Raw genomic sequence first — 20,988 nt, forward strand, 5'->3', positions numbered from 1 at the left:
ATGGACTTTTATCAATGGATGTGTTTTTATTTTATTACAATGAACTCTGTAATTGGTATTTAGAACTCTATTTTATCCGAGAGTGGTCTATCTATGAGTCTGAAGTCCACCTATGGGCCAATTAGCATGCAGAATTTTAGGGCAAAGGTGAGCAACAGGAGGCCAAGGTTAGCATGTGTTGACACTTAGCATATGGGGGACATTGGGTTTGCCAAGGAAGCGATCATGAGCTGGCCTAGAGACTCCAAACGCATCATAGGGGTGACCTCATGGATAGGCATGAGATAGAGTGAACGCCCTAGGTGAGGGCCTGATGTTTGACAAATGCAACCAGAATGGGGTCCCTTACTTTAGCTGGCACCCAGTCTGGCCTACCCCCAGAATGAAACCAGTAGAGCTCTTGTTTGGACGCGGGCAAACCAGGCTGGGAAATGTCCTGACTCGAGCTACCCACCTTGATGGTGAAAATGCAGCTTATTAACTCAGTTTCTCTCTCCACAGACACTGCTTGACCCATTGAGCTCCTTCACCTTCTGTTTGTCTTTCAACTTCACCTGGAACATTGCCCAATCTTTTCCGTTGTGCATTTCAGGCGGAAGGCCAATCCAGTGGGAAGATCAAGCTCCTGCTTCGTGATTCCAAGTTAAAAACTCGCCCAGTCAGAGATTCATTTACCATGTTAAAGCAGTCCTGCCCTCAGCTTTATAGGTAACTATTGGCTCTTGCCCTGCATTATGCCTAATGCATGTATTTTTCTCCTACACTGACATCTTTTGCAGGTCTGCACCACATGCACAAGCTGAGGGGATTGAGCTTTGCTCTGTCTCTTTCTCTAGAATTGGTGGGGGAGGGGGGTGGTTGTAGTATACATGTTCAGTGATATCAGTGGGTGGGGAGAGAGAGTACCATGTGTCTCCAGGCAGTGTTAGGAGATGCACTCAAGTGTTGGGATCAGGGCAGGGAGAAAGGGAAATGATCAATGCACTGTGTATGAAGTGGGATGGTAAAGAGATAGATTTGTGTCTGTCATGAAAGTTTCTATAGTTCTCTAAGCACATAGACATATTTCTGACTCCTCCCTCTCTGCATACCACTGTTTATTAAATCTCCCTACAGTGTGGAAACGGCCCTTCAGGCCAACAAGCCCACACCGACCCTCCAAAGAGCAACCCACCCAGACCCGTTTCCCTCTGACTAATGCACCTAACACTATGGACAATTTAGCATGGCCAATTCACCTGACCTGCACATCTTTGGACTGTGGGAGGAAACCGGAGCACCCGGAGGAAACTCACGCAGACACGGGGAGAACGTGCAAACTCCACACAGTCAGTCACCCAAAGCTGGAATCAGACCTGGGTCCCTGGCGCTGTGAGGCAGCAGTGCTAACCGCTGAGCCACCATGCTGCCCTGCTGGGTGGGGAATTGCCCAACTTTACATTCCGGTGTAAAAAGAAAGGTGTTGTATACCTGTGATCTCCATGGTTGACCACACCAAGGGTGACATCCTACCATCTGATCAGGCCTCCCACAGCGGACACCAGAAATGCTCCAGGGAATCTTTGCGTTCAGTTTCAGACTTTAGGATGTGACACAGGGGCACAGGACAGGCAGAGTGATGGTTCAAGGTGGAGAACAGACAGAGAGATGAATTAACAGTGTGATGTTCCAAGCATGCTGAACAGGCAGATTGATGGTTCTGCTGGCAGAGAATAAGCAGCCATGGTTTCACGGGCACAGAACAGGCAGAGCAACAAGTAAGTAACAAGCAAAGAGATTATCCAACATTCACAGACAGACCAGTAGTGGTTCTAGCCCACACTTGCCAATGCCTGAGCTAAACAGCATATCTGGGTTATGCAGGTGGTTCAGAACTACAGAAAGATCATTGTTAATTAATCTGTTTCAATCTTTAGGCCGGAAGATGGAAGAAGCAGTCCTCTGATAAAGGAGACAAATTCTGCCAGTGTGTGGGGCCTCAACAGGAACAGTGATTGGGAGTACACTCCCTGATTGTTTGGGCAAATTTAGTGAAGTGAGTCTCATCTTTCAGCTGCCATTAATATCACAGATTTTTAGAGTCAGTTACACCAGAGAGAGTCCATTATATCTATGCCAGCTCCCGACAGAGCTATCCAGTCAGCCCCACTCCCACATTGATTCCCTATAGCCCTGCGAGTTTCACTCACTCGCTGTTGGCAAAGGTTTTTCTCCACATTCCCCATCACCCCCAGTACCATTCCCCATGCCCCCAGCACCACCCGCTGCCCCCAGCACCATCCCTTCCTCCGATACCATTCCGGCACCACCCCCTGTCCCCAGCACCACCCCCTACCCCCAGCACATTCTCCACCACTCCCAGCACCATTCCCATGTCCCTTTTACAGTCTTCATCTATCAATAGCACTAATCCCCATTCCCACCAGATTCCTCATTGATACCCAGCACCATTCACTATGCCTCCCCCACACTGTAATATCTGTACCCTCTTGTCCTTGTGGCCTCAGCTGGAGGGGTGAGTTGTTCCTTGCTCATTCATAAGTATTCTCCAGAGATAAACACATCTGGTATGAATCTTGCCCTCTCCCAGTCCTGTTCTGCCCCTACACAGGAGCCCTGCTTCCAGTTCATTTTCTCCTCCGTTTCCCTCATGCATTTTCTGCCAAACCATCTTTCAACCACTGTCTGACTGAAGTATTGATCTCTCTCACTCTCCCTCATTCTCTTTCTTTCACTCTTGGGTATTATTCATTAATTTCCTCTCTTTTTTAGCCATTTCCAGCACTTCTTCATTAATCCTCAATACATGTGGTGTATATGCACACAGATCGTTCTCCTGTGCACAACCCAAATGCATTGAGCTCACACAACAGTTTCTTTGCCTATTGACCATATCTCCGAGCTGCGTAACATTATTGACAGAATGTGGCAGCTCAGCATTCTTTATCTAAGATTCAGGTTCAGTTTGTATGATGCTAACACAGCCTTGATTCGGACAAAGCTGAATATCTCCATTCTATTTAGTATCTCACAATTGTATCTCCCATTGCCTGTGGTCAGCTGCCCCCAAGGAATGGGAATCTTTTCAAAGACTGAGAAGCAGTCTTTTGACCAAAACAAGAACCATCTGAGCAGATTCCTTGACTACTTTCCCAGTTTTTGCCTTCATCCATAACACCCATGTTATTTTCCTGTCTGTGTATGAGGGGGAGGTTTATTGGGAGGTTAGAGTTTTTACTAGTAGAGTTATTTGATGATAATTAAATATCATTATTAGTGGTTATTTACCTATAGTTACAGCCTATTTATTTGTAGTAAATAGAAAATGTTAATAAAATGTTAAGTGAAGAAAGTCCTTAAAAGGACCGTCAATCTACAGGGAGTGCAATGGATGGGAGATATACAAGGGAATCGCAGTTTATGTAGTTAAATTATAAGTTGCCCACAGAAATTATGATGAAGAGCCACCAGACTTGAAACATTAACAGTGCTTTCTCTCCACAGATGCTGTCAGACCTGCTGAGTTATACCAGCAATTTCAGTTTCTTTGTTGAAAAGAAATATTCTTTGGTCAATCATGTATTTTTAGTCAATTGCTACAGAAAACATTTTAAAGGATTAAATCCTGCTGAGTCCTTCTTACAGCTAATATTCTCTTTTTTAAAGTCAACAGTTTTCACATAATCATAACACAGGGTAGATTTGAATTCAAGGTCCAGAATTACAGGGAATGTCTCTAAATTGAGTACATAAATCCAAACTAATACTATTTTATACATTAGCACTGAAAGTACATAAGGTAATGCTGTTGGGCAGGATAAACAAGGTAAGGAAATACATGATGAATAGTGGGACCCTGGGAAGCACCAAAAAATAGAAGGACCTTGATGTGCATGCCCACTGGTTACTTAAGGTATCAGGACAGGTGGATAAAGTGGTTAAGAAGGCACATGGGATATTTGCCTGCATTAGCCACAATATAGAATTTAAGGGCAGAGAGATTATGCTGGAACTATTGTGTGCAATTCTGGAATCCATATTATAGAAGGGATGTGATTGCACTGGAGAGGGTGCAGAGGAGATTTACTTGGATGTTGGCAGAGCTAGACAGTTTCACCTTAAATTTATGTCCCCTTGTAACACTCTGTTGTACCCGGGGAAAAAGTTTCTGACTGTCTACTCTATCTATTCCTCTGATCATCTTATAAACCTCTATCAAGTCACCCCTCATCCTTCGCCATTCCAATGAGAAAAGGTCTAGCACTCTCAACCTATCCTCGTACGACCTATTCTCCATTCCAGGCAACATCCTGGTAAATCTTCTCTGCACCCTCTCCAAAGCTTCCACATCTTTCCTAAAGTGAGGCGACCAGAACTGCACACAGTACTCCAAATGTGGCCTAACCAAGGTCCTGTACAGCTGCAACATCACTTCACGACTCTTGAATTCAATCCCTCTGCTAATGAACGCTAATACACCATAGGCCTTCTTACAAGCTCTATCCACCTGAGTGGCAACTTTCAAAGATCTGTAGCCTTTGATGTTACCTTGAACTCAGTTCAGAAATCCCTCCACTCCTTTCTCCTTAGTCTAATATTACCCAAATCAACATTTCAGTAATTAAATTCCACCAGAATCATTATCCTATAGTTCTCTGTAATCTCCCTGTAAATCTGGGTTTCTATTTCTCTCACTATTTGGAGGTCTATAGAATGACTTCAGTAGTGCGATCATACATAGATTTCTTGCTTCTCAAATCTCAATAAATGGATTTTGGAATTACACTCTTTTTCTAGCTCCTCCCAAATCATTGCTGCCACACAACTTTCTTTCATCCTATTGCTATCTTTATTCTAAATATTCCACATCCTTGTGCATTGAGAATCCAGTCCTCACTATTTTAAGCCACATTTTCATTATTGCCAATTCATCAAAGTCCCTGAGAGAAATTTTATGCTTGTAACTCATCGTCCTTATTCATCAGACTATATGCATTTACATATAGGCAACCTGCCTTTGTAGTTTCCCTTGTTCTTATTCTTCATTTCTATTATAGAAATCAACCTGTTCAGAAATGTTATTACACACAGGTGAGACTTGAACAGGTGAGACTTGAACCTGGGCTTCCTGTAGATAGTTTCTAACCAATTTGTTCAGAGATGTTAATAAACACCTCCCGGACAGGTAGGATTTGAACACAGATTATTTGGCTCAGAGACAGGGACACTACTACTGCACCACAAGATCTCCCACCAGACTCTTTGTAATCTTTTGATAAACATTTAAATCAGATTAAGCCAAATTAGAAGAGAGCCAACCCTTTATAAAGTTAAATGTTTAGAGCAAATTTAAAACTAAATTGAAATACTTTTTTTGGATGGAAGTAATATATTCCACCCCTGTGGTGCCCATTGGTCACAAAGGGTCTGAAATTAGGTTTAGGATTAGGGTTAGGTCACCACACAGCACGCATCTGAGCACACCCTCATCTGAAAATAAACACAGAGGGAGGTTGTCAGGTTTAACAATTCCCTCCACTGCTCACTGTCTGTACATCGTTATGGCCTCCTTGGCCAGGCCCATGAGGAGATCCTCAGATCTTCCCTTTTTCCTATGCCCTGTGTGACCAAAGCTCAGAAACAAGTGTCTAAAGCACAAAGAATTTAAGAAGCAGACCCCTTAAAAAGTGAAATAGGAACTGCAACCTCATGTAATCTCTGTACCTGTGGAAGACAAACTCCTCAAGACTGCAGAAGCCTGGGAGCCTCTGAACCTTCCCCTGACTCTTTATTCTATTTTAAGTGAACCAGTTTGAATAGAATCAATCCAAATTAAAATGCAGTAGCTCATTAAATGGGAACTGTAACAAAGATCAAATCACAACTGAAACTTAGAAAGTTTAAATTAAAACTTGGTCATGGGGAGTGATGATAGCTGACTGTGCCCATTGGTTACAGTCCGGACAACTTTGTGCTCCCTTGCCAAGGACTCCCAGGTAGAGATGTAACCATGGAAGAAGGACAGGTAGCAAAAACAGAAGTTGCTGGTAAAGCTCAACAGGTCTGGCAGCATCTGTGGAGAGAACTCAGGATTAACTCAAATTCTGAGGAAGGGTCACCGGACCCCTCCAAAACATTAACTCTGATTTCTCTGCACAGATGCTGCCAGACCTGCTGAGCTTTTCCAGTAACTTTGGTTTTTGTTTCTGATTTCCAGCATCTGCAGTTCTTTTGCTTTTCATTAAGAAGTACAGGCAGCTTGGTTTAACAGTCCTCCTCACTCGACAGCCTGTAGTTGTTTGCACTGCTTTGGGCTGTATTCCTTAAGAATATGGTCAGATCAACGTGCTCCAATACAAAGCACTTGCTTCAGAAATCACCATGAAATTTTCCTGTACATCCTGCCTCTTCCTAATTTTCTGGACAGTCTCCCACCTCCCATCCTGAACAATCAGTACACATGGTGTGGGCACCTGAACAAATGATCCAGGGAAAGTTGATCCACTGGCCACTCCACAAAGACTCCAGCTTCTCCAGAAGCTTGGAAATCCTGAGCACAAGCTGAACCAGCTGGGTACACACTCTGAAGCACAGGGGAGCCTCAAGACTATGATGCCAAGGCTCAGCCACAGTCCTCGAGGAGAAAGTGAAGACTGCAGATGCTGGAGATCAGAGCTGAAAATGTGTTGCTGGAAAAGCGCAGCAGGTCAGGCAGCATCCAAGGAGCAGGAGAATCGACATTTCGGGCATGAGCCCTCCTTCAGGAATGAGGAAAGTGTGCCCAGCAGGCTAAGATAAAAGGTAGGGAGGAGGGACTTGGGGGAGGGGCGTTGAAAATGCGATAGGTGGAAGGAGGTTAAGGTGAGGGTGATAGGCCAGAGTGGGGGTGGGGGCGGAAAGGTCAGGAAGAAGATTGCAGGTTAGGAAGATGGTGCTGAGTTCGAGGGTTGGGACTGAGACAAGGTGGGGGGAGGGGAAATGAGGAAACTGGAGAAATCTGAGTTCATCCCTTGTGGTTGGAGGGTTCCAACGCCCCTCCCCCAAGTCCCTCCTCCCTACCTTTTATCTTAGCCTGCTGGGCACACTTTCCTCATTCCTGAAGAAGGGCTCATGCCCGAAACGTCGATTCTCCTGCTCCTTGGATGCTGCCTGACCTGCTGCGCTTTTCCAGCAACACATTTTCAGCTCAGCCACTGTCATCTCTTATCCCAGTCAGTACACTAACTCCTCAATACATCTTTATACAATTCTTTAATTACCCAGTGTAATACTGAGTGTTTATCATTTCCCAGCTCTCTGTTTAAATCAATACATGAGGTAGAGAGGAAAAAAAGGACAAAATACTCATCAACCAGTCGCCTACCTTCTTTCCAGTTCTTTCCAGTTTCCAGTTTGGTTTTCTTTAGAAAGCACTTGGTCAACACTCATCCCTCACATCACACATCTCCCACATTGCCCTACCCTCTCCAGGACTGACTCACCCCTTCCCATATTGACTCACCCTCTCCCAGTCTGCCTCAACCCCTCCTGGGACTGTCTCTCCCCCTACCCCCACCCTGTCCACCCCTCCCTGACGGTCCCAAATCATCCCAGACTGTCCCACCCCAACCCACACTACCCCACCCTTCTCTCAGATTTACTTGACCCGTTTTGGACTATCTCACCCCCTCCCAGCCTATTTCACCCTTTCCCACATTGTTGACCCTCTCACAGACAATCTCACCTACTCTCAGACAGTCTCTCCCCTCTTCCACATTGTCCCACCCCCCACCCCCCTCCCAGAATGTCCCATTCCCCTCATTGACTGTTACATCCTGTCCTGGATTATCTTACCCGTCTCAAAGTGCCACAGCCCCTTCCAAACTGTCCTAAATCCTCCCAGACTGCCCGCACCCTCCCCACTGTCCCACCACCTCCTGGACTGTCCCATCCCCTCACACACTGTCCCATCAATCCTTTGAACTGTCTCACCCTTTCCCAGACTATCCCACACCCTCCTGTACTCCCTCTCAGACTATCCCACTCCCTCCCAGATTGTAACAAATTAATGGCTAAAATCCATGTAAGGCAAACAGCCCATGAGCAAATTATTTCAAATTGCAAGATATAAATTAGGGTCAATTGCATGTGTTTCTGTTCCTTTCTGGGGATTATACTTATAGATTTTAGTGGAGGTCATGTTCATATACAGCCAGTTACTAGATTGCTGGTTTTGTGCAGTCGTTTCTGCAGTTGAAATATAAGGGTTCGATGTTACTGAATTTCAAAATCACTGTTAAATAACCCAGTGGATTTGATAGCTAATGTAATGCGAGCTGTTTCTGTTGACCTGACATTTTCTCCATATTCTTTCAGATAAGAACACTGTCCAGAGAAATTCCAATAACGTGTGACAATCTATCTGATCCAGTAGAGGGGGAGTCTCTGGGGCAGCACTATGGACATAGCACAGTTGGCACTACTGAGTGGCTGCTTTGATCTGTCATCCAGGAATTTCTGGAAACTTATTTTAAATACAAAGCAGACCAGTTTGTTAGAAGCCAGGTCCACAATGTTGAAGATTGTGTTTATCCATCTTTTCTGTAATGCGTGAGGTTCTGTGACCTTCTTTATGTTTGTACAATTCACTAATTGACAAAGTTCTGACTTCAAGTAATGTCACCTGGATTGTCAAAATGATTAAAAACCAAAATAGCTGCACATGGTGTAAATGAGAAACAAAAACAGAAATTCATGGAAACGTTCAGCAGGTCTGGCAGCATCTGTGGAGAGATATCAGAGATATCAGGGGCGGCACGGTGGCACAGTGGTTAGCACTGCTACCTCACAGCGCCAGAGACGCGGGTTCAATTCGCGCCTCAGGCGACTGACTGTGTGGAGTTTGCACGTTCTCCCCGTCTCTGCGTGGGTTTCCTCCGGGTGCTCCGGTTTCCTCCCACAGTCCAAAGATGTGCAGGTCAGGTGAATTGGCCATGCTAAATTCCCCGTAGCCTTAGGTAAGGGGTAAACGTAGGGGTATGGGTGGGTTGCGCTTCGGCGGGTCGGTGTGGACTTGTTGGGCCGAAGGGCCTGTTTTCACACTGTAATGTAATGTAATGTAATCTAATCTAATCTAATCTAAACATTTTGGGTTGCATGACCCTCCTTCAGAACTTGAGTTAACTTTGATTTCTCTCCACAAATGCTGCCAGACCTGCTGAAGTTTTCCAGGAATTTCTGTCTTTGTCAAAATGATTGTTTTATTTTATATTACTTTCAGTTTCTTGGTTTGGTTTCTAGCTCAACTGCAACTATGATTATAGACCTCGGACATATTTAAGATATTTCCGATAAACTACAGTTCCATTAAAGAAAATGTCCGAACAAATTACTGCAGATGCTGGAATCTGTACTGAGGACAACAAATGCTGGAGATCATAGTGGTCAGGCAGCATCCATGGAGAGTCTAGGTGACTCTTCATCAGAGAATCCATTTGGATGATGCCACTTTCCAAAACAGCGCTGCTGACATTGGTTGCTTCATCCATGACCATGGTTTCCCACCCACTGTGGCTGACAGGGCCTTCAATCGCATTCCACCTATCAACCATGCTTCTGCCCTTGCCCCTTCCCATCACTCACAACAGTGTGATTGGGTTGCCCTTGTGCTCACTTTTCATTCCACCAGCCTCTGCATTCAAAGGATCATTCTGCATCATTTCAGATAACTCCAGCAGAATGCCGCCACCAAACATACTTTCTCCTCATTCCTACATCACCATTTCTCAAGGATTATTCCATCTGGGACACTCCAGTCCATTCCACAACCACCAACACCACTCCCTTCCTCCTCAGCACCTTCCCATGTAACCACAGAAGGTGCAACACCTGCCCTTTCACCTCCTCCCTGCTCACTATCTGGGGGCCTAAACAGTCTTTCCAGATGAAGCAGCATTTCACCCGTACCTCCTTCAATCTTGTGCATTGTATCCACTGCACCCAATGTAGCCTACTCTACATTGGAGAAACCAAATGCAGACTGGGTGACTGCTTCGCGGAACACCTCCAGTCTGTGCGCAAGCAGGACCCTGACATTCCTGTTGCTGATGATTTTAACACAGCGTCCTGCTCGTATGCCTACATGTCTGTCCTTGGCATGCTGCAGTAAATCATGGTACAAATTGGAGGAACAACATCTCATCTTCACACTAGGCACTTTACAGCCTTCTGGACTTACTATGGAGTTCAATACCTTTAAATTATGAATATTTCTTCCCTTTCTTTTAGATTGTCCTCCCCTCCCCCCATCCCACTTACAATCCTTTCAAGTCTGGCAGGAGATGTACCATTGTTCTGCCATTCTCACATTCAAATCAGTTAAACTGAACTAACAATATATTTTCTTCACAAGCACCCTACATGCACTACCTCCAGGATGCTCCCCCACCCAAATTATAGCATAAATGCTGTCCTATCCACACTTTACTTCAGCCCTGATGAAGTGTTATCTAGACTCGAAATGATAGCTTGCTGTCTTCCATGGATGCTGTCTGACCCGTTGCAATCGCCAGCATTTTGTTTTAGAATTAGAATCCCTACAGTGCAGAAACAGGCCCTTCGGACCAATCAGTCCACACCAACCCTTCGAAGAGTAACCCACCCAGACCCATTCCCCTACCCTGATACAAATTGGCATCAATGAACACATTTTTACAGATTATCAAGCATTAACCTTTACTCAGGGGTTCAAGGTCTGCATATGTTACTATTAAATCAATTATCACTAACTCCTGCACTGTTCATTCCAAAATCCAAAGCCCGGGGGCAGTGGTATTCACTGGTGAACCGCTCCAAAAATCTAAACTCCCTACTTCAGGATTTTTGAATTAAGGGGTGTTACTCAAGAGGGGCCAGTGTCTGACACTTCCCTGACGACACGGGGTGGGGGGGGAGGTGGTCGGTCTGTTGCCCAAACTGAGGCAGTTTCCCAATGGGTTTGACTCTGAACACATTGACTTGTATACAAGGAATTTCTTTTCAAAGCTGGCAGTGAAGAGATCAGGAGAATCGACGTTTCGGGCATAAGCCCTTCTTCAGGAATGAGGAAAGTGTGTCCAGCAGGCTAAGATAAAAGGTAGGGAGGAGGGACTTGGGGGAGGGGCGTTGGAGATGCGATAGGTGGAAGGAGGTCAAGATGAGGGTGATAGGCCGGAGTGGGGTGGGGGGGGAGAGGTCAGGAAGAAGATTGCAGGTTAGGAAGGCGGTGCTGAGTTCGAGGGATTTGACTGAGACAAGGTGGGGGGAGGGGAAATGAGGAAACTGGAGAAATCTGAGTTCATCCCTTGTGGTTGGAGGGTTCCTAGGCGGAAAATGCATCGGGCGACCGAATCAACTCGGACATTTACTATAAACAACCGACTCCCACAGCTACCTGACTACACCTCCTCCCACCCTGTCCCCTGTAAAAATGCCATCCCATATTCCAAATTCCTTTGTCTCCGCCGCATCTGCTCCCAGGAGGACCAGTTCCAATACCGTACAACCCAGATGGCCTCTTTCTTCAAAGACCGCAATTTCCCCCCAGACGTGATCGACGATGCCCTCCACCGCACCTCCTCCACTTCCCGCTCCTCCGCCCTTGAGCCCCATCCCTCCAATCGCCACCAGGACAGAACCCCACTGGTCCTAACCTACCACCCCACCAACCTCCATATACAGCGTATCATCCGCCGTCATTTCCGCCACCTCCAAATGGACCCCACCACCAGGGATATATTTCCCTCCCCTCCCCTATCAGCATTCCGGAAAGACAATTCCCTCCGTGACTCCTTCGTCAGGTCCACACCCCCCACCAACCCAACCTCCACTCCCAGCACCTTCCCCTGCAACCGCAAGAAATGCAAAACTTGCGCCCACACCTCCCCCCTTACTTCCCTCCAAGGCCCCAAGGGATACTTCCATATCCGCCACAAATTCACCTGCACCTCCACACATATCATTTATTGCATCCGCTGCACTCGATGTGGCCTCCTCTATATTGGGGAGACAGGCCGCCTACTTGCGGAACGTTTCAGAGAACACCTCTGGGACACCTGGACCAACCAACCCAACCACCCCGTGGCTCAACACTTCAACTCCCCCTCCCACTCCACGAAGGACATGAGGTCCTTGGACTCCTCCATCGCCAGACCATAGCAACACGACGGTTGGAGGAAGAGCGCCTCATCTTCCGCCTAGGAACCCTCCAACCACAAGGAATGAACTCAGATTTCTCCAGTTTCCTCATTTCCCCTCCCCCCACCTTGTCTCAGTCAAATCCCTCGAACTCAGCACCGCCTTCCTAACCTGCAATCTTCTTCCTGACCTCTCCGCCCCCACCCCACTCCGGCCTATCACCCTCACCTTGACCTCCTTCCACCTATCGCATTTCCAACGCCCCTCCCCCAAGTCCCTCCTCTCTACCTTTTATCTTAGCCTGCTGGGCACACTTTCCTCATTCCTGAAGAAGGGTTTATGCCCGAAACGTCGATTCTCCTGTTCCTTGGATGTTGCCTGACCTGCTGCGCTTTTCCAGCAACACATTTTCAGCTCTGATCTCCAGCATCTGCAGTCCTCACTTTCTCCTCCAGTGAAGAGAGCACCAGATCTCCAGAGAAATACTGTAAATAGCCATATTGGGCCAATATACAGGATCTTACACTGATCTCCCAAAAAGGTTAAGACAGCAACACCACAGAAACAAAAATCTGACCAGTGAAATTGACGAGGGCAGCAAAAATTAATACTGTGCCTGAGCAGAAAGGTTTTAATATGAAAGCATTAATATGATTCAACAAACCTTCTTAGGAAGCTGTTTTGATTTTAAACAATGTGAATACTACATAAAGATTTATCACACATTATCTTTCATATACAGATATATTTATCGGATTGTTCTAACTGTGAAGCTTTATCTGTGTAATATTACAAATAGTAACAGATTTCTATATATTGTAACTCAACAAAATGTTCTCAGATGGCTGTGGGTACTAATAAAAGGCAAATATTCAAGAAATTGAAAGTTCAAAAATCATTGCATATGTCAAGTTATTGAAGAATATTGAGACCCAGCGCCAGAGGGAATTGACTTTTGGAAAGTACTGGTGCAATCTGCACTTGCTGAGCCTGTGTACCTTAATCTCCACCCTCATTCAGAGAGAGACCGCAGAGCATTGGGTCTGTGAACAGGGCAAATACCACACTAATGCAGTGGATGACATTCGTCCAGTCTTGAATCCAAGGCAACAAAAAGTTAGAATTAAGCTAGAACAGGCTTAGAATAGCAGGGTTACAGAAAGGGTGGTAACAAAGAAAGGCTGGGGTCTACAGTGGGCGAGTTAAAATGGGGTGTATAATGGGAGGGTGCATTGGGGGTATTAAAGGGTAGATTACATTGCGGGGTTCTAATAGGTTAAAATCACATAATTGTCACAGTGCAGAAGGAAGCCAGTTTGCCTGCATGGACTTTTCAACTGAGCATCATTATCTTGTGCCAATCTCCTCTTTATCCCCATATCCTTGTAAACAATTTCTATCCAAATAATCATCCAATGCCCTCTTGATTGCCTTAATTGAAACCAGTTTCACCAAATTTCCAGGCAGTGCATTCCAGATGCTAACAACTCGCTGTGTGAGAAGGTTTCTTGTCACTTCACTCTTGCTTCATTTGCATATCTGTATGACAGAGCTATAATGGTGGTATTACAATATGGAGCTTACTGAGGTGGGGCAGCGGTTAATTTAGGAGGCTACATTTTGCAGATTATAATGGAGGGATAAAATGATGCTAAAAGGGTCCTAAAGGAGGTTGCACACTTTGAGGGAGCACTGTCATACCAGTGAAGTGCTCCCCCCATCAGTTTAGATACACATGATGTTCATAAACTACATTGTCCCACAGGACAGAGTGTAGGATATTCCAGACTCTGCTCAGCCACATTAATGCTGAGCATCATGGGGTCATCTATAAAAAAGGAAACTGTGGAACAACACAGGAAGTATGTGTGCATCTGCCAGAGAGAACTCGCGACCCCCACTCAGAGAGAGAAAATGGAGGCGTCCATTTCAGCCATGAGTACCAGGAGGTTTCAGCTATTTGTGTTGATCGCTCCCTCCATAGAAAGTGTGGCCACGTGGATGCAGCAAGCAGTCAAATCTATGCCAGTCTTCATCAATGACCAACACATATACATTCTGTCACTTTACACAGGATGGAGTAAAGCCTTACCTTGACCTTTTAATCCACCACTCAAATGTAGCAAAGTTCTCTCTCGGTGTTGGCAGTCAGAAGCATGGGAACAAAGAAAATGAGAACCAAAATACAGGGCAAGTGGTAGTTTTGCAATTATGGCATCAGGATCCTAAGAGACATATTGATGGGTAGAAGGTAATGAAATTCAGCAAATACCGCCAGCAGATTGAGGGAGTCCAGAGTGAAGAAAGTCAGGATGTGGGAGACTTGTTGTGTATCACCTGGGGCACTAATAAAGATGGTCCTATCCAGCCAGGAAGATGCAGAAATTTTGAGACTCCTTAGATGTTGTTGCCCCGTCCTGTCCACACAATTGATCATTTCTTCAAGCTCTCATTATTGCCTGTATGTTCCCATGTACCAGGTGGGAGCTGTTCGTCTCCACAGATCCCTCTAACCCTAACTTCCTGGTCAGTGCTTCAGGCTTCATCCCCACTATCTGTAGAAGCTCAGTCCCTCCTGTTCCTGTCTACATGTCCCAACAATTCCACTGATGCCTTCACTCAATATTGGGATTAGTGTGGCCTCCTGTCTTACACAATATCCTATTTTTGCAGAGTTCTGTTAAATAAAGCTGTGAGTCACATGCCTTTTGACCCAATGTGATCTCCCCAGATCCTGCGACCTGCAGTAAGTTGGGACTGTGGAAAGACAGGAAGGCCAAGAGAGGCTTTCTGGCACCCCCTGGTGTCCAGATCTTTCAGTACAGCACTTCACTCAGTTATTCTGAGACCATTCTCGCCCTCTGTGCTGTTATTTGAAAAGGATCTTCATTTTCCTGTCATGATCTAACTGAAGATTTTTGTTCTTCATACAAATTCACACAACTCCTCTCCACAATAACATTGTCAGGTTAACCCCACATTATCAGCTCTGCATGTTATAGATGCTCACACTTTCTCAAAGGGTTGAATGTTTCCAGCACAACGTCTCTGCCTTGTCTTTTTTGCCCCTTCAGCCAGAGCTTAGAGGCTAACAGTATTTGCATTGTGATTTAGTACAGACACAAAGATAGGCAGTTTGTCACACTGGCTCAGTGGTTAGCACCGCTGCCTCGCAACATTAGGGATCTGGGTTCGATTCCAGCCTTGTGTGTGGGTCTGCGTGGGTTCCCTGTGGGTGCTCTGGTTTCCTCCAACAATCCAAAGATGTGCAGGTTAGGTGAATTGATTATGCTGAATTGCCCATAGTGTTCAGGGGGTGTGCAGATAGGTGCATTAGTCAAGGTAGGTTACTCTTTGAAGGGTTGGCATGGACCTGTTGGGCCAAAGGGCCTGTTTCCACACTGCAGGGATTCTATGAAAAGCAGAATACTAGGATGATGGCAATCTGAAATTTAAAAAAAATATAAAATGTTGGAGAAATTGGCATGTCTAGCAGCATCTGTGGAGAGAAAAACAAGTTAACATTTCAAGACCAGCATGACTCTTCATCAGAACTGAATGGGGCTGGAAAATATTTATTTTTATGCTTTGGACAGAGGGGGAGGAGGAGCAAGTGGAACAGATTGTGAGGGTGCCCAGAGCAAATGGCAAAGGGGGTGACAATAGTGGTAAAAGAGAGAATGAGATGTAATTTGAAGGTGTAAATAGGAGAAAATCGATGGCTGGAGGAAAGTGGGGTGGTGTAAAAAGAAATGAAGGACAGAAGTCATGCTCTGACATTGTGGAATTCAATATTGAGACCTCAAGGGTGTAAAATCTGATGCTGCTTCACCCTCCCCCACAACCTCAGGACTGCGAAGATCAGATATAACCTGATGTGGAGTCTTCTCCTCATTAGTAACTCTGCTGGAGTGATGCCTGTAGTTGCATGAGAGGTGATCTTATAATCAAATAAGAACCAGGACAGTTTGGTATCTAGTGAAACTATAGGCTGTTTCTTTAAGCCTGTCTTTGGAATTGCACTGTTCTTTTTACCAGACCATTGGATGATGAATGGTACGGAGTTGTCCTTATATGATGAATACCATTCAACTTTTAAAAAATACTCAAATTCCTTGCTGGTAAACAATGGCCCATTATCTGTGACCATGCATTACAGAATACGTACACCACTTTTCTATCGCATACTGCTTAGAAAATGATAGTAAAATGTTTGATTTTTCTATCAAACATGAATGAGCTCTATACACGTGTTCAGACACTGTGGGGATCCACAATGATTAAGAACATTGAACCTATGAAAGGACCTGTAGTGTCGACGTATTCCCAGTCCAAGGTTTACCTGGCCATTCCCTCAAATATAGGGGAGCTGCTGGTGGCAATCTTTGTCCTTGCTGGCACTCTGAGCACTGCCCCACTAACACAGGTATGTCTGCATCCAACTGTGACCACCAGACATAACTTCTTGTCAATGCCTTCATTCTGGAAACACTTGGATGACCCTGGTGAAGTTCAGCTAGTATGTGGCAGCAACCTTTATTTGGGACAATCACTCTTGCTCCCCATAATAATATCATCCTCTACTGTAATCTAGTCTCTCCAGATCTGAAAAGGTTTTAATTTTGGTTGTGACAGCCCTTTGATTTCCCTTCTCACCACTAGTTATTTCAGTTTTGCCAGGACCAGATCTTTCTGTGTCCAAAGCCAGATTGTCCACTGTGACTGGAAGCATGTCCAGAAAATTTGAAACCATTACAGACTCTTTCAGTTGAGTATCACCTGTGTTGTAGCTGTCAGTGGGAGGCCACTCAATGCATCAATATTTGCTACTAGGCTTCCCAGATGATGTTCCAACTTGTATTTATTTGCACTTCGTATTAGCTGAATTCAGCCTGAAGCTATGGGTGGTGCTGCATTGTCCTCTTTAAGTAGACATAGCAAGTATTTGTGATCCGCTATTATTGCAAATGCACGTCTGTAAATGTATTGGAACTTTCTAACTCCAAATATGACCGCCATAGCTTCCTTCTCTATCTAGGTGTATTTACGCTCTGCAAAGTCCTGGATGCATGCGCAATTGAGTTTCCCTTTCCATTAGGCTACCAATGAGCTAATACTATCCCTATGTCTTATGGGAGACAATGCATGTCAATGCCAGATCTCGCTTGGGACCATAGTGTGCCAACATCTTAGAGGTTGATAGCTGTTTCTTCACATTCCTCTAAGTTATGGCTTGGTTGCACAATCATTTCTAAGGCTGACCTTAGAGTTGATACAAAGGTGCCAGGATGGAGGCCAGCTTATGTATGAACTTTCAGTAATAATTCTCCAGCCCAAGGAAAAACCTAAGCTCCAGTACAGATATGGGAGCAGGGGCATCTTTGATCACCCTCACATTATTTTCCAACAGGTGCAACCTGGTCTTGTCGACTCTGTAGCCCAGGTAGCTGGGTCACACATTTTTCCCTTCTAAAGCATACATCTGCGTGGGAGAAAAATCTAAGTTTTTGAAGTGCTCCTTATTGGTCTACCCTGTTATTGCATAACTTTTAGATAAATGGCGACCTGGGGTAGACCTTGTAAAACATTCTCCATCGTCTGCTGAAAAATTGCACAGGCTGACGATACCTCAGATGGCTGTCTCATATATTGATACAAACCCTTAGGGATATTAATGTAGCATACTTCTGGGAATCTTCATCTAACTGCAAATGCAAATATACATGGTTCATGTCCAGCTTCTTGAAGGATAAATCCCCCTGCCAGTTTTGCATATAAAACCTCAAAGCGAAAACTGGTCTACCATTTATTTAAAATCCCCACAAAGGCAAATTGACTCATTAGTCTTGATAATTTATACAACTGGTGCTGCCCATTCTGAAAACTGGACTGGTTTGATGATTCTTTCGCTTTTCAGGCTTCTGATTCCTGCTTCTACTTTTACCCCTAAGGCAAAGGCAGTGGGTGAGCCTTGCAGAATCGTGGACTTGCTTCCTTAATTAGGACTTCACTCAGTCAGTCACTTTCTCATCAAAAAGTGTTGAGGCAATCTAGAACATAGAACACAGAACACTACAGCACAGTACAGGCCATTGGCCCTCGATATTGTGCCATCCTTTTATCCTACTCTAAGATCAAACTAACCTACATACCCTACATTTTTCTATCATCTATGGACCCATATAAGTGTTGCTTAAATGTCCCTAATGTATCTGACTCTACTACCAATGCTGACAGTGCATTCCACGCATCCATCACTTTCTGTGTAAAAAAACCTACCTCTGACATCTGTCCAAAACCTTCCTCCAAACACCTTAAAATTATGCCTCCCATAGCCATTTCCACCATGGGAAATAGTCTCTGTCTATCCGGTCTATCTATGCCTCTCTTCATCATGTTCACCTCTGACAAGTCATCTCTCATCCTTCTTGACTCCAATGAGAAAAGCCCTAACTCCCTCAAAGTTTGTTTATAAGACATGGTGTCGAGTCAAAGCAGCATCCTGGTAAATCTCCTCTGCACACTCTCTAAAGCTTCCACATCTTTCCTCTAATGAGGTGACCAGAACTGAACACAATATTCCATGTGTGGTCTAACCAGGGCTTTATAGAGCTGCAGCATAACATCTTAGTTCTAAAACTCAATACCCTGCTAATGAAAGCCAACACACTAAACGCCTTCTTAACAACCCTATCAATTGGGTGGCAACTTTGAGGGACCCCCCAATGGACATTAATATGGACCAGGCCAGACTCCAACAAAACATTTGAAGAAAGTAGCCCAAACCCTAACTTTGCTAGTTGTTTTAAGCAGGTGTGTAGTGGATATTCTAGGAGCGATACTGCTGGTCAAATCACTTAGTTTTAAAAAAAATAGAATTCATTTACAAGGTTACCAAATGAAACACAAACAAAGAGAACAGAATGCAGAATAACTTGACCTATCTGAAAACCCAGCAGATTAACCCAACTTAATGATGCTGTCCAAATACTTGCAACAATCCCCATAAACACCCTTGCCACAAAAGATTAAATCAAATTCAGGCATGAGGGAAGCCAGAGAGAGAGGAAGATCAGCCTGGACCTGCTTCTTTGGGGTTCAGCACCTTTTTCAATCCTACTGTGCTGAAACCAAACCAAACCAAACCAGAGAAAATCTGAGCTGAAAGAACTGGCTACACTCCTTTCATTGTACAAGTGTCTTTTTTTTTAACATAAAAGCTTTTTGCCTGAGGCAGCTATATTCAAATTGGCCTAAAACCCTTCAACTCCAGACTTTTCAGTTCCAGGATGAACTCAATCTGCCAGGTCTCAGTCGAGCTCTGCACCCTGTCAACGTCCTGTTGCAAGCTACAACAGCTTCCACATCATCCACAACTCCACCAACCTTCATGTTATCAGCAAACTTGCTAACCACCCTTCCACTTCTTCATCCAAGTCATTTATAAAACTCACAAAAAGCAGAGGTCCCAGAACTTTGAAAGTTGCCCCTCAGGTGGATAGAGCTTGTAAGAAAGCCTATGGTGTATTAGCGTTCATTAGCAGAGGGATTGAATTCAAGAGTCGTGAAGTGATGTTGCAACTGTACAGGACTTTGGTTAGGCCACATTTGGAGTACTGTGTGCAGTTCTGGTCGCCTCACTTTAGGAAAGATGTGGAAGCTTTGGAGAGGGTGCAGAGAAGATTTACCAGGATGTTGCCTGGAATGGAGAATAGGTCGTACGAGGATAGGTTGAGAGTGCTAGGCCTTTTCTCATTGGAACGGCGAAGGATGAGGGGTGACTTGATAGAGGTTTATAAGATGATCAGAGGAATAGATAGAGTAGACAGTCAGAAACTTTTTCCCCGGGTGCAACAGAGTGTTACAAGGGGACATAAATTTAAGGTGAAGGGTGGAAGGTATAGGGGAGATGTCAGGGGTGGGTACTTTACCCAGAGAGTGGTGGGGGCATGGAATGCGCTGCCTGTGGGAGTGGTAGAGTCAGAATCTTTGGTGACCTTTAAGCAGCAATTGGATAGGTACATGGATGGGTGCTTAAGCTAGGACAAATGTTCGGCACAACATCGTGGGCCGAAGGGCCTGTTCTGTGCTGTATTGTTCTATGTTCTATGTTCTAACAGATTCCTGCAGAACACCACTGGTTACTGAGCTCAATGCTAAATACTTTCCTTCTACTACCACCATCTGTCTTCTATAGGCCAGCCAATTTTGTACCAGACAGTCACAGTTTCCTGAGTCCCATGCCTCCTTACGTTCTGAATGAGCCAACCATGGGGAACCTGATCAAATGCCTTGCTTAAATCATATAACCGCATCCATTCCTCTACCTTTATCAATGTGTTTTGTCACATCCTCAAAGAATTCAATAAGGCTTGTGAGGCATGACTTGCCCCTCACAAAGCCATGCTGACTATCTCTAATCAAGCTGTGCTTTTCCAAATAATCATAAATTCTGTCTCTTCAGAATCCTCTCCAATAATTTGCCCACTACCGATGTAAGACTGACTGGTCTGTAATTCCCACGGTTATCCCTTTTCCATTTCTTGAACAAGGGAACAACATTTGCCACCCTCCAATCATCTAGTACTACACCACTGGACAGTGAGATCGCAGGTATTTGCCAAAGGTGCAGCAATCTCTTCCCTTGCTTCCTGTAGTAACCTTGGGTATAGTCCATTTGGCCCAGGGGAGTTATGTGAATCTTTCTCAGCCAATTTCATCCCATCAAGCTCGGTCCCAAGCCTTTTACTACAATCAGTGGTAACTGAATCAGCTGCTTCAGAGAAGAGATCAAAACCAAACTTGTACTGTTAATCTGTAAAGTTTCCCCAGTAT

At 44.9% G+C, this 20,988-nt stretch overlaps 1 protein-coding gene across 2 annotated transcripts in view; it reads left to right on the forward strand.

Moving 5' to 3' along the window:
* LOC122561003 (uncharacterized) overlaps nucleotides 1–11,078 on the forward strand; it is a 62,188-nt gene extending 51,110 nt beyond the window's left edge. The window contains exons 6-8 of one of the 2 annotated variants that reach the window (XM_043712265.2): nucleotides 593–708; nucleotides 1,917–2,035; nucleotides 8,356–11,078. In XM_043712265.2, coding sequence (XP_043568200.1) covers nucleotides 593–708; nucleotides 1,917–2,013 — 213 coding nt within the window. In that variant the 3' untranslated portion in view covers nucleotides 2,014–2,035; nucleotides 8,356–11,078. The remainder of the gene's footprint in view (nucleotides 1–592; nucleotides 709–1,916; nucleotides 2,036–8,355) is intronic. The other variant, XM_043712267.2, reaches the window with a different exon arrangement.
* The last annotated feature ends 9,910 nt before the right edge of the window (nucleotides 11,079–20,988 follow it).

This window comes from Chiloscyllium plagiosum, unplaced genomic scaffold, assembly GCF_037043375.1.
Source record: "Chiloscyllium plagiosum isolate Xiang-an unplaced genomic scaffold, Cpla_swu_hap1 HiC_scaffold_22, whole genome shotgun sequence".
Taxonomy (NCBI): domain Eukaryota; kingdom Metazoa; phylum Chordata; class Chondrichthyes; order Orectolobiformes; family Hemiscylliidae; genus Chiloscyllium; species Chiloscyllium plagiosum.